The sequence below is a fragment of the Plasmodium coatneyi genome, chromosome 1 (assembly GCF_001680005.1).
Source record: "Plasmodium coatneyi strain Hackeri chromosome 1, complete sequence".
NCBI lineage: Eukaryota > Apicomplexa > Aconoidasida > Haemosporida > Plasmodiidae > Plasmodium > Plasmodium coatneyi.
In genome coordinates, this window is record NC_033556.1 from 309,796 (window position 1) to 323,053 (window position 13,258).

At 39.8% G+C, this 13,258-nt stretch overlaps 3 protein-coding genes and 4 non-coding genes across 7 annotated transcripts; 4 read left to right on the forward strand and 3 right to left on the reverse strand.

Moving 5' to 3' along the window:
• Window positions 1-1,966: 1,966 nt before the first annotated feature.
• On the forward strand, window positions 1,967-3,736 carry PCOAH_00000590 (Uncharacterized protein; the record flags this gene model as incomplete). The annotated part of the gene is made up of 1 exon (XM_020056880.1): window positions 1,967-3,736. One exon carries the CDS (start codon window positions 1,967-1,969, stop codon window positions 3,734-3,736), a length of 1,770 nt encoding a protein of 589 aa, XP_019912404.1.
• A 933-nt stretch (window positions 3,737-4,669) lies between these two features.
• PCOAH_00000600 (DNA mismatch-repair protein) lies at window positions 4,670-7,237 on the forward strand (the record flags this gene model as incomplete). Its single annotated transcript, XM_020056881.1, has 1 exon — window positions 4,670-7,237. The coding sequence occupies one exon, from the start codon at window positions 4,670-4,672 to the stop codon at window positions 7,235-7,237; it is 2,568 nt and encodes an 855-aa protein (XP_019912576.1).
• A 593-nt stretch (window positions 7,238-7,830) lies between these two features.
• Thr_AGT lies at window positions 7,831-7,903 on the forward strand (the record flags this gene model as incomplete). The annotated part of the gene is made up of 1 exon: window positions 7,831-7,903. It is a non-coding gene; the product is annotated as a tRNA-Thr (tRNA).
• Window positions 7,904-8,664: 761 nt separating this feature from the next.
• Window positions 8,665-8,736, reverse strand: His_GTG (the record flags this gene model as incomplete). The annotated part of the gene is made up of 1 exon: window positions 8,665-8,736. It is a non-coding gene; the product is annotated as a tRNA-His (tRNA).
• Window positions 8,737-9,611: 875 nt separating this feature from the next.
• On the forward strand, window positions 9,612-9,684 carry Lys_CTT (the record flags this gene model as incomplete). Its single annotated transcript has 1 exon — window positions 9,612-9,684. It is a non-coding gene; the product is annotated as a tRNA-Lys (tRNA).
• A 931-nt stretch (window positions 9,685-10,615) lies between these two features.
• Window positions 10,616-10,688, reverse strand: Lys_TTT (the record flags this gene model as incomplete). Its single annotated transcript has 1 exon — window positions 10,616-10,688. It is a non-coding gene; the product is annotated as a tRNA-Lys (tRNA).
• A 731-nt stretch (window positions 10,689-11,419) lies between these two features.
• On the reverse strand, window positions 11,420-13,138 carry PCOAH_00000650 (Uncharacterized protein; the record flags this gene model as incomplete). Its single annotated transcript, XM_020056882.1, has 1 exon — window positions 11,420-13,138. The coding sequence occupies one exon, from the start codon at window positions 13,136-13,138 to the stop codon at window positions 11,420-11,422; it is 1,719 nt and encodes a 572-aa protein (XP_019912494.1).
• Window positions 13,139-13,258: the final 120 nt, after the last annotated feature.

Genomic DNA, 13,258 nt, shown 5'->3' on the forward strand with positions numbered 1-13,258 from the left:
CGGGTCATAAGCTCCACTGTTCACCCACGCGCGTGTACAAGATGTGTTTATATTTATACAGCATCATGAAGCAGCGCGGCGCAACATCATTAAACACCTGCTTAGGTATAACCGACTCGCCTATGCATGTTATTTGTTCGAGTGAAATTTTTGATCTCCTTTGCTACTTTTGTACATGTTTGTTTCTCTTCTATATGCACAAAGTGATTTAACTTTCAGTCATGCCTGTGTACGTACGTATGTAGAAGTTGTTATGCCGCTATGTACACTTACAGGAGTGGTGTGTAAAATGAGAACATAGGCGCGTTAACTAACACATGTATATGAGCGCACGTGGGGGTAAATTCACATACGTATGTCGTAAAAAGGTCCAGCAATTTGCTAGCCATTGTGCAAATTTTACACATAAATTGTTTACAATGAGTGAATACAGCGGCACGTAAAAAAAAAAAAAAAAAAACTCAACGCTCATGTTCTCCTTTTCCCAGTTGATACCACGAATTAGTTTATTTTACACATCCACGTCCATTAAGAAGTTTTGCGAAAAAAATTTACTGCAAAATTGACCTTTATTAAATGACCATGTTAAAAGTGGACATATCCACACACGTGTTTATGCATGCCATGTCAGGCGCAACATTAAAGCCGTAAGTGCGCGGTAAAGATTAGAAAAAAAAATTATAAGGATAATTTTGGTTCTTTTTCTTATTTGAAAAGGATAGCAACAGTACACTCTGCTACCGAGCAAAAAATGGAGAAAAAAAAAAAAAAAAGATAAAAGCATAATGTACGTCTTATGCATGGACTCAAACAACTGTGCTGATTTTATATGCGCGGAACGAACGTCGCATGGGCAAATTTTGAGGGTCTAATCTGCCCACTTCTGCAACAACATCGTGCTATGTGAACACACACACACACAACGTTAGCAGCTTTGAAAAGCGTCCCACACACAAATGTGCCCATTTTATCAATTATGAGAAACGCAAAGAAGTAGGTCTATCGCTTCTTTTTTACCCTACTGCGATAGGTGTGTATTGCTTGGTTGAACAATATAGACGAATTTTTTACAACATCCTTCTCTTCACATTAGGGGAATAAATTACTTGCCATTCTTTAAGAGAGGTGTTATTTTTTTCTCCTTCTCAGTTATTCCATTTGTCAAACTGGTTCAATGCGGAACGACGCTTTTTACAAATTTTCCTTCATATAAAAAGTTTAAAATGGCCTTCCTTTATCCCTTTACCTTTTTATGCACTTGAACTAGCATCGCTGTTGTTGAAGTTGCATTTATGTAGCTCAGCACTGCGACAACGTTTTCCCATGCGTAACTGTAATAGTAGTTGCCAATTCACCTGACCCGTTCAGCCAATTTTTTTTTTTTTTTTTTTTTTTTAACCAAATAATAGCTCGCTATAATAACTGTTTGGCTATTTTTTTTTTTTTTTTTTTTTTCCAAAACGTCGCATTGGTCAGGTAGTTTTTTCCCCATATTGTTTCATTTGTGTCTCCACATTTAGAAGCATTTTAGCTTTATTTTTTCATCCCATTTTTGGGTAATTGCAGAAGGGGAAATCAACCTGATGTGTTGCTAATTTTTTGTGTTTTTCACGTGCCCGCTCCGTGTTCCTACTTCATCGTTTTCGCTTCTATGTAGCGCTTCACCATCAACATGTAGAGCAAAACAAATTGATCAACCAAAACGCTGCAAGATGGTTAAAATGTGTGAACATAAAGGCACCTGATAAGTACACCCAACAGGAATCTCATAACGATGAAGGAAATGGAAAAAAAAGAATAAAAGGACGCCCTCCAAATGTAGAGCAGAAAACGAGCTGACTATATCAAGGTGGGGGAGGGCTGCTTGCCATACTTGTCTGCATGTGTACCACGTACACTTACCCGTTTTATTTTCCAACATGTTCAGAACTGTTATACGCAATTTATCAACACAAGCGAATAAATAATGATTAAGAGGGCAGGCTCCGTGGTAATAGCTATCAGAAAGGGGGGTACAATTACAAACAATGATGGATATAAAAACACAATTGTGAAGGCCTTAATAGAGAAGGTTGCCAAAATTAAGGAGAAAAATAAATTTTTTAACTGCAACGAGTATTACGATTTTTTATTTCGTAACTACGCTCTGCATATTTGCTTGGACGACTCTTTCAAGCTTTTTTATTTGCAAAATAAGGACGGCTACTTTAGCAAAAAATTGATGGGACGCGTATGCTACATAATCAGCAATGCGTCCATTTATAGCTTACTAAAATTTGGAAAGGAATACATCATAAATCACCTGTCCGAGTGTAACATTTATAAGTACAAATGCGTTTTCCAAAATGAGTACTATCATTTTGTGCACAACCTTTTGCTGCTATGCTGTCTACAGTTATGCGTGCCCTCCATTTTGGAAAAGCTCAATCAGGAAGAACAAAAAAAAATAAGGTTAAAAAGTTTGCACAAATTTTGTGATGCCATGAATTATGTAACACCACAAAGTTGGGAATGTGAAATGGAAAATAACGCATCATGTGATATGGAATTTTTGTCAAAGGTGTACAAATGCTTCTGCGCCAACCATATAATTCCGTTCCCGTTTGTTAACAAATTTATATACCAACATTTCTGCGCAAAATTTTTGGAATTCCATTTGGAGAGATTTACACTCAATTTTCTACATGGAGAAGCCTCTGAGCAGTCTTCCACCAGCTTACCCTCACAAAGCGATAAAAGTGAAAACCCTTTACCCATATGCCAAATTAGCAAGATGCTGTTTTACCTGTCCAAGAGTGACTTGCATTTTTACTATGAATGTTTTATAAATAGGTATTTTCACGTCATACGAACGTATCTGCTTGGCTTGACTTACACACCAGTAGAGGATTCACCCCGGACGCACGTCAATATTGACAGTGACATTTCTCACAAGGAAGAAGAAATTATAGATAGGCTATTAGTAAGCCTAGTGAACTTCGTATCCTCTTCCTATATAATGGGCAATATCGAGGGCAAGATTTATCCCATCACTCTATGCACCTACATCACGTTACTGTTATTCAAAAGGTTATATGAAAACCATTTCACCCATTTTAACTGGTCCAGTTATGATGCACCCAAGAAGGAAAATGTAAAAAAGGGTGACTTTATTTTGATAACGCAGAGGAGTAAGTCTCACTTGCTCAGTGTGTCCTTTACGAAAAAGTGCTTCCTACTGATATATGTTATAAACAACATTGTGCAGAAATTGCCTGAAAGCGTCATACAAGAGTGGAATAAATGGAGCGAAGAAATGAACAACACGACGAAAATATGTAACACTAATGATTCACTTCAACATGGCATGGGTGTAATAATGCCTAAGCATAACCCCACCCGCTACAACAATGCAACAGATTGTCCACTTAGTGGAGGGTTCCCCCCAAATATGGACAAATGTACACAAAGAAGTGTAAACAGCTTGGAAGAATTATTTCCAAAAGGGAACTTTAATTTCCTCAGTTTTATGCATCTCCCCTTTTTGAAAGTGCTGCATTTTTACCAGTTACTTCACCAGCAAGGTAACAGAAACAACGCAAATGGGAACTGCAAAAAATCTGTGCTAGAGAGGGAAATTTTTTTCTTTTTACAACAGTACATAAGAAGGCGCTTCCCCCAACTGGAATGCACAAGTGGTGGAAGTTCCCCCATGGCGCTTTTTACCATCGATATAGAAATACAAAAGAGGGGATAGCCAAGGATGAGATTGAGGCGGGTAAACTTAGTGATGCCCTCCTTTTTATTTTCTTTTAGTACACTTTTTTTTGAGTTTCCTTTTGAAAAAATGGCCTTTTGTTTCCCATATTAGGCTACTCTGAGGGAGGTCCTCCCTTACATAGTTGTATTTTCTGGAGCATTGAACGTAGCTATAAGGATAGCGTGACTTTTTTTTTTTTTTTTTTTGTTTTACAACTTTTGATTTTTAACTAATTTTTCCGTCATCTCAAGAACAGACGGAATGCATGTTAACTCTCATTTGTTATTTAAAATGGACCCATTGGGTGTCCCCCTTTTGTTGTCTGTGTGGATAAATAAGACAAAGTAGAAAATAATAATTTTTTTTTTTCTCCTACATTATGCGAGAATTTTTGCTAAAATGTACCATATCAGTGTCGACTTTGTGGAGAAAAAATTGTGAACTTTTCAATGCGTTTGTTTTTCATCACCAATGGTGATTTAAGTGCGTGTCATCAATAAGGCAAAAAAAAAAAAAAAAAAAAAAAAAAAAAAACTACACATGTGTAAGTGCTGCTATTTCCGCGGAGAATAAGCTCATGCCGTGTAAATGCACGCACATGACTGCGACGGGGGAGGAATAAAATTCTTCCTCACTGCTCAAGTTCGATAAGCCGATTTAAACACCGTGATGTTTTTTTTTTTTTTTTTTACTTGTATAAAGTAGCTGATATTCTTTACTTATGTGCGAGGAAAATTGGCTGCCTTCCCTTTGCGCAACGTTAATTTGATGTAGGACGCGGTGCTGGGCTGAGTAATCCACTTTGTGCAATCGCACAGTTATCTTTTTTCTGCGTGTATCATTACTGCTTGGTACGATCACCTGGCATTTCCACTTCGGCAGCCATTTCGATACACCTCTCCTATCGAGTGACCCTTCCTATTTGCAAAAATGAGCGAAGATATTTTCCGCAAGATGGGGGACCCCCAGAGTGGGAAACCAGCGGTGGGGAGCCTTTCAATGGACACTGCGGATGCTGACTCCCCTGCCGTGGACACCAACAACGTGGGAACCCCCACAGTAATGAGCTTTAACATGGAAACAAAAAACAACATCAAGTACGCCGGAATCTGCATCTATAATACGAATACGAATGAGTTCTCCCTCTGTGAATACATCGAAAATGAACACTTCACCATTTTAGAATCTTTGCTGATACAGTGCAGACCGACATGCTTCTTATATCTCTCCAATAACGACAAACTGGACGACAAGAGGATAAAGCTAATACTAAGTTTGTGTGAAGTAAAACACCGTGAGTTAGGAAAGACTGATTTTTACAACACATGCTCGATGGAAAATGACCTGAGTAAGTTATTAAAACCAACAGAAGACGTGAAGAATTGTATCTCCTTTTTTAAGATGCAGTTGGCTTGTCGGTCATTCACCAGCATCGTCAAACATATGAACTTGCTCAATGATTACAGTGCTACGAATAAATGTCTACTAACGAATTACAACATAAATAGGTACTTAAAATTGGATAGGGCTGCCACCATCGCGCTGAATGTTCATGAGGAACATATGTTGGGAGAGAAGAAGACAACCTGCAGAAGAGGGAGCAACTTGACCCTCTACACCTTTTTAAACAAATGCAAAACGAAGATAGGGGAACGGAAGCTCCTCCAGTGGGTGATGCACCCGATAAGAGACGAGGCGAAAATTAATGAGAGGCTAGACATGGTCAGCATATTAAAGGAGGATGGAGTCATGAGGTCCATGATACAGTCGGATTACCTTCGAAAAATTAGCGACCTCGATGTTATAATAAAAAAGTTAAAAATCGTTCACAGTAACGCGGTTCAGGGGGAGGTAGAGGGAACCGCGCGTAGAGTGGGGGCGGGAAAAATGAAGGGGGGAAAAAACGTGTGCACTATTGAAGACTTGGTAAAAATGTACGACTCGGTGGTCGTGTCGAAACGGATCTACTACTGCTTAAATGAGTATGAAGGAAAGTACAGAAACACGTTGGAAAAGAACTTCCTGACGCCACTGAAGGAGGTGCTCATCAGCCTGGACTCCTTCGTAAAGCTAATCGAACTGACGGTAGACTTCGACGAATTGTCAAATAACAATTTTTTAATATCTCGTAAATTTGACGAGCAGCTAGAAAAACTAGCTAGCGAAAAGGACGAAACGTTAAGAATGATAAAGGAGCACAGACAAGAAGTGGAAGACGACATTAATCATCTGAAGGGAGTTAGCAAAAAGAACAACGCAAAGGAAGACATAAAATTAGTTGACTGTAATGTAAACACGTTCCTATTTAGAGCTGTTAAAAAGGATATATCCTCAATTCAGCAGAGGAAAAAAACCTACTTCCAAGTAAGGATGAATAAAAGTGAAATACTATTCACTACGAATAAACTGAAGGAACTGTGCAAAAGGTATGAATACATACTGCAAGATTATAACCTATCGCAGGAACAGCTAGCTAGTAAGGCCATCCAGGTAGCGTCATCCTATTGGGAGCCCACTACCAAATTGGCAAAACTAATTGCACAGATTGACGTACTCAGCGCATTTGCCTTTGTCAGTGCGTCTAGTTTATCTGTTTATGTTAGACCTATTGTGGAGACAAACGGACAGGTACTACAACTTATAGAATCAAGGCACCCCCTTGTGGAGTCCAATTTTCTGTTAATGAATAATTTTATTCCAAACGATGTGCACATGAATAAGACAGACAAACGGTTGAATATTATAACGGGCCCAAACATGGGGGGAAAAAGTACCTACATAAGACAGATAGCCTTAATATGCTTAATGGCGCAAATTGGATGCTTTGTCCCTTGCACATATGCTAAAATACCTATTTTTTCTCAAATTATGTGTAGAGTAGGTTCCTCCGATATTCAACTTAAAGGCATATCAACCTTCTTCTCTGAGATGATAGAAATTTCAGCCATTATAAAAAATGCAGATGAAAATACTCTTGTCATTATAGACGAATTGGGAAGAGGTACCTCCACCTATGAAGGGTTTGGTATCAGCTGGGCGGTAGCTCAGTACATCCTCAACAAAATAAAATGCTTTTGCTTATTTGCTACTCACTTCCACGAAATGTCTAACCTGGAAGATGAATACCAAGGAGCTACTAACAACCATGTCGGGGCAAAAATTGATCCAGAAAAAAAAAAAATTTCCTTCCTCTACGAAATTAAGAAAGGCTATGCTGATAAAAGCTACGGAGTACATGTGGCTCAGATAGCCAAGCTACCGCAAAACGTTATCGACAAGGCCTTTGAAAAATCCAAGGAATTGGAGTCTGTTGAAAATAGGCACTACTTTCGGACCAAGATGACCGGAACTAATCAGGACGATGTGCACAAGACGGACACACAAAACAAAACCCACGATTTGTTGTGCAGTATTTTCTCCTCCACAGATGAGCAGCAGTTCATTTCGCAGGTCGGGGAGCGTACCGCTGCGCTGAAGGAGGTGCTTCACGAGATGTAGCGCCAGGGGAATCAACAAGGTGGACAGCAAGGAAGAGCTGCTAAGGTGTGGTGCTCTTGTTGAAGCTGCGGAAAGGTCAACCCGTTTAACGACATGCCAATATGGGTAAAGCAAATGAAGAGAAGGCCCTTTCGCTGCTTCTGCTCTGTGTGGCCTTCCTCCAAAAGGGGAAATGCCAAATGGAAGGAGGCGAAAACGGAAGTGGGACAAACAAGGGTCCCCCACCTTTTGCATGCACTTCTTCCTAAGGAGCGGCGCAAATGACGATACAAAAGGTATACACCATTTTGATGCAGTGTTTTATTTGCCTCTTTTTTTTTTTGCCAACTTAAACTCTAAAATGGTGGATACGCCGACCCATTTGGGGGGTTCCCGTTAGGTTGAAAAAGGAGAAAAAAAAAACCTAATGAAAATAGCAAACGCATACTTACTGCGGAGTCAGTACACTTGGATTAGTCAAAGGTGGAACAAACATGGGCGCATTTGCAGTAAAGGCATTACCATACGAACTAAATGCTTCCACATAATTTGGTTACCTATTCGCGTATAAACGATTTTACTTATGGGCAAGATGCCCAGAAATTTATTACTATGCCTGCATAGCTTAGTTGGTAGAGCATCCGCCTAGTAAGCGGAAGGTCATCGGTTCGAATCCGGTTGTAGGCTTTTTATATAAAACCAGAAAATAAAAAGAAAAGCAATAGGAAGATGAAGGTTAATAAAAAATTATTCTTTTACATATTTATTGCGCGTGATATAAGAAAAAAAAGGCAAAAGTGGATTTTATATATTATTGTACTGGAAATTTTATTGCTAATAACTGCGGGGACGGTCGTGACTCCGAGTTGGCCTTATCCCAATTAGGCCGCCAAAATAAAGTGCTTCTTCTCCAAATCGAGGAACGATTCACCTTTGCGGGCTGGGATAAATTAATACACCGTTGTGTTTGACAGTCCCCCAGAAGAAAATTACTTATTAACGTCACCCAGTTCAGTCCCTTCCAGATGGTTTTCCTTGCCACACCGACAGAAGAGCATACCAATATTTATTGTAAAAGGAGTAGCATCATACGAACGATGGGCAAGTAGCCAACAAATGGGGGTTAACAAAGTAAATGGAGGTACTTTTTTCCCCGGAAAAAGAACCAACCTTTTGTTTAAAATATAAGGCGGAGAAAAAACTTGTGCTTATAGCAGCGCAGCATTTGTTTCTCTGCCCATAAGTGCTTCTCTTCTCTGGGGCAAGGAAAAACGGAATAGAACTTTTTAACGTGTAATTTTTATAGAAAATGGAAAGGTTTAAATTGAAATATATGGGTAATAAAATAAACGCTTAAGAATAATTATTGTATAAATATATTTATTGTAAGTAGAAATTATAAATACTTCTCTCTTGTTTTTTTTTTTTTATTTTTTTCTTGTAAAATTTGTCCAAAGCAGGATTCGAACCTGCGTTGCCACATCCACAGTGTGGAGTCCTAACCACTAGACGATTTGGACCTTGTATTACTTTGCGGACCTTTTAAGTAATGTTCACATTAATGAACAGGCAAAAAAAGAATAAAATAAAAATAAAGTAAATTTTTCATACCCTTTTAACCATTTTTTTTTCGGGGGGCACTTTATCCGCTTTATAACTCCTCCTTTTTTTTTAGTCCGGTGAGTTAAATAAATTGAAATTATAGTCCCGATTATTTCATACCCTTCCCACGAGGATGCTTAAAAAAAAAAAAAAAATTTTGTCGCCCAGTACGATGAGCAAAGTGACAGTGGCTGAAGACAATTCACCATTCCTTATATGGCAAAATTGCTAGCGCACAAAATGATAGTAACTGTGTAGCCGCCGTGTTGGATAACCTACTCTGCTATATGCATACACTCATTTCCTGGTCCCCTTAACACGCTTCCTTTTGCGACGCTTTGGCGGTTGAGCGCGCTCGTTCACCGATCACTACTTTTGCATCCGGCAGTGAAGTACATCCCTGTGTGACAGCTTCACGAACATCCTTCCCATGAGATAGAAAAGAAGCGTAAATAAAAGGAGAAAAAAAAAAGATGAAAAGAGGTTAGCACAAATGGGTATGCCCTGATATTGACGCGGCGCTAATTAATTGCGGGGACAAGGTAGGCAAAGGGAAAATGTAAAAAAACGCCCCAATCATCCTATGCTTGAGAGGAAATTTTTTTTTTTTTTTTATTTACCCTATGCGCAGGTGCGATTGTTTTTTAAAAAAAGGGGCACCAGGAAAATAGGAATATACTTCGCCATGTATATATGTACATACAAATGCATACGCCTACTTAGGATTTTTTTTTTTTTTTTTTTCGCACCGAATTCTCCGCTTGTAACCTTCGCATAAGGAACATATATTAATGCTACCTTAGCTCAGTCGGTAGAGCGCCAGACTCTTAATCTGGTGGTCAGGGGTTCGAGCCCCCTAGGTAGCTAGCAAAAAAAATCACATACAAAAAGAAAATTATTTTATACGCAAATTAAAAATTATTTATAATATTCTAATTACAGTGTATATTATTTTATAATCCTTGCGAATGATTATAATTGTTATAAATTATGATGCCGATATATTTTTTAAAATAACTTATTTGAATTACATAGGGTGGTGGCTGCTCAATCTTGAAAAGGAGCATTATTGTTAGCGCCTTTGATTCCCACAAGAGACATAAAAGTAGCAGCATCTGCGTGTTGGTCAATTTGCATCTACCCCTTAGTTAATCTTCTCATCAACCACAGTGACCTTCATCTAAACTGCAGTTAAAATAATAGTTGGGCAATACCCAATTGGGAAACTCCCCCATTTTATCACTTTCTTTTTTACGACTACTTCGTAATCCCAACCCCCAAGGGGCACAATTGTTGCCGCATTTTAGGGGATGATGAGGGAGCAATAATTTGGCCGAACCGAACCACTGCCTTAACACATGTGAAGTGAAGCTAAATAAATTTAAACTCATCTTAAAAAAAATAAAAAAAAATGACACCAACGGCAAACAAATTAGTGGGAGTACTTTTTGCTGAGGGGAGAAAAATGCACTGCGTTCGATCGTCTTCCCACCATTCAAAGTGGAATAACACAGATAAATATCTTTTCATTTCTGCGTGCAAGGGGCTGCGCGTGTTGCGAAAATGTGTGCTATAATGTTATGCTACACAGATATGCATATGCATCGATTCATCGAACGGGCCACATGCGACGGAACAAAAATGCATTCTTATTCCGGTTGAACGTTTTGGTGCGAGAAAATGTCACTTTCCCAACTAAAGGTATGTACAAATATGTTTTTTTCTTTTACTTTAAAAAAAAGAAAGAAAAAAGTAATAAAAAAGTTATATATTCTTATTATTATTTTATATGCTGGTAGCCTCCTAGGGGACTCGAACCCCTGACCACCAGATTAAAAGTCTGGCGCTCTACCAACTGAGCTAAAGAGGCATCTATTAAGGTAGGTTCCTTACGAAGCGATAATATTTTTTTTATTAAAATTACAATAATAATTTTTGCCTTCCTATCTTATAATGCACATCAAATTAACAATTTCTCCGTTTCGCTTTCTCGCAAAACAAAAAAAAAAAAAATCAAGCCAAAGGAAGAAAAAAAATATATATATTCCCAAAGCGCGTAAAATATATATCCTCTTCCTAAGGGATGGGTGGGGAAAAATGAAGCAATTTCGTTTTGCCGCTCCATACAACCTGTTGATACATTTCAGCTCAACAAAAAAAAGCGAAACTGTTCGCCCCATTTGGCAGAGAATATTTTTTCTGGCCATTCGAGGAGTTCTACAATTCACTCGTTTGCTGCGACTGAACAGTTAACACGCCGAATATTACATTAAAATGAAGTTGGAAAAAATTTAATCAAATTTTTGTCCTGCCAAATTAACCAATTCATCCTTTTTGTGGATGTCCATGTGTTTTTTCTTTTTTATTGCGCCAGTTTTAAGAAGGCCTCGCCATGGACCCGTTCAAGGGGGTGAGAAAAAAAAAAAAAAAAAAAAAAAAAACATCACATTATTTAGTCGGATGCATCACATTATCGGGCTTCGAGCTTCATCCTCTGGGGGTATTAAATACCCCAAGACGCACTCCCCTCACGGAAAACTTTGCAATTAAAAAATGATGCCTCCCACGTTTGTGCATGTTCATCATGTCAAAGTCGCCTCTTCACTGTCCCATAAATTCAGCTGGACAGTTTTGCTCACTTGGCTGCCTCTGTGGCCCTTCACCGTTAGGCCCTTGGTTGCCTACAGGAACGTTCAGTTCGGCGTTCGACCCGCTTGCGTTTTGTGCAGTAGATTCTACATACATGTGGGGGTACACTTGCGAGTTCGTTTGGTAATACAGTTGGTTGTACATCTGAGGGGGGGCGTGTTCGTATAACTGTCCGTACTGCTGCTCATATTGTCGATCGGGAGGAGCCTGCGTAACTGGGGGGTGCACTTCACTGTAGACCCGCTGACTCGAATTTCCCTCCGTTGGCTGGTTGCGGTCGCCATACATATGTACCTGATATATTGATTCAGGGGGGTAGCCGTATGTGCTGCCCTGATGCATTTGCTGCTGGGGGTAGCTGTTTGCACCACCCTGATTTATCTGTTGGTTGGTGTAACTGTACGAGCTGCCCTGTTGTATCTGCTGCTGGGGGTTGCCGTACGTGGTGCCCTCGTAAGGGCTGTTCTGGTACCCCTGCGGGGGGAAGTTCTGCTGACCGGGGTTATACACGTTCGCATAAGTGCCGCCGTTGTGCAGTGCCCACATTTGATCATTCGGTAGTTCGTATCCACCCATGTTTGGCTGATCGTTCGACTGTGCGGGGGCCTCTACGGTGCCCTTCACCTGGACATCCATATGATCATGAGCCCCCACCTCACACGTTTTAGAGTCTGGCTGAGGTGGGTCTCCCCCTTGGTTTTCACCCGTCTTGGGATTTTTAAAAACGCTTACATCCTCCACGTTCTGCATGTACTGCCGACAATCAGGCACATTTTCGTAAAGGAAAATTAACAAGTCGGTAAGTTTCTCGAACTTCGTTTCTAATTCTCTTTTTTCGCTTCCTACCTTTTCGTAATCACGTAATATACGGATGTGTTGCTCTTTCAGGTCGTCCATATCGTTGGCCGCACGGGCTTCGTACTCCTTCTCTTTCAACCCTATGTCTATTCTGGCTTGGTGCAGTTCTTTTTCTACCTGCTCGCACTTCTCCTTCACCATTGAGTAGGAATACAGCATGTTATTTATGACGTCGTTCTTCTTTTCGATAATTTCATTTAGGTAAATTTTTTCCTCCAAGTGGGTAATTTCCTGTTCGTTTAGCTTCTTCCTCAGTTGGCTAACTTCCTCACTGATGTGTGCCACGGATTGGGTGTTGTTTTTCCTTCCTCGTGTCATCCCCCCTGTTTTTGTCTTCTTCGCTTTATTCTTCATATAACTTCGTTCCTTTTCTTCCCCCCCTGTGCTGTAAAAAAGGGGCTCTTTATTTTTTGTTTGCGCGTGGTGGGTGGTTTCCTCTCCACTTGAGGCACTACTGTGGTGGTCCTCATCGAGTGTGTAATCTTCACACGTCTTCCTGTTAGGAGGATCCACATCTCGATCATCTTCGCTCCAATCGTCTGATTTGTTTCCTTCCCGGTCTAGTTCACCTTGGGAAGACTTCCCACCGTCCGATTCGTCCAACGGATGTGCAGCGTCCCCCCCGCAGTGACCCCTCCTCATGGGGTACCCATTTCTGTTCCTACCTGGAGGGTCCTTCCGATATGCACAACTTTTGGATTGCTCAAAAAAGTAGGTCAACATGGAGTGGTGAATAAAATTAGAATAAACAAAGTGGATGCAGAAAATGGATATCTCCCTGGAGTAATTGAAAAAATATTTCTGCCTCCTCATATGGAAAATGCTTCTTATATTCTCATGTGCATCCTTCAACTTTTCAAAAGAGACAAAAAAAAAATATTTCTCATCAAAGGAGAATTTACAAAAACGATTTAAACAATTGTACATAATATT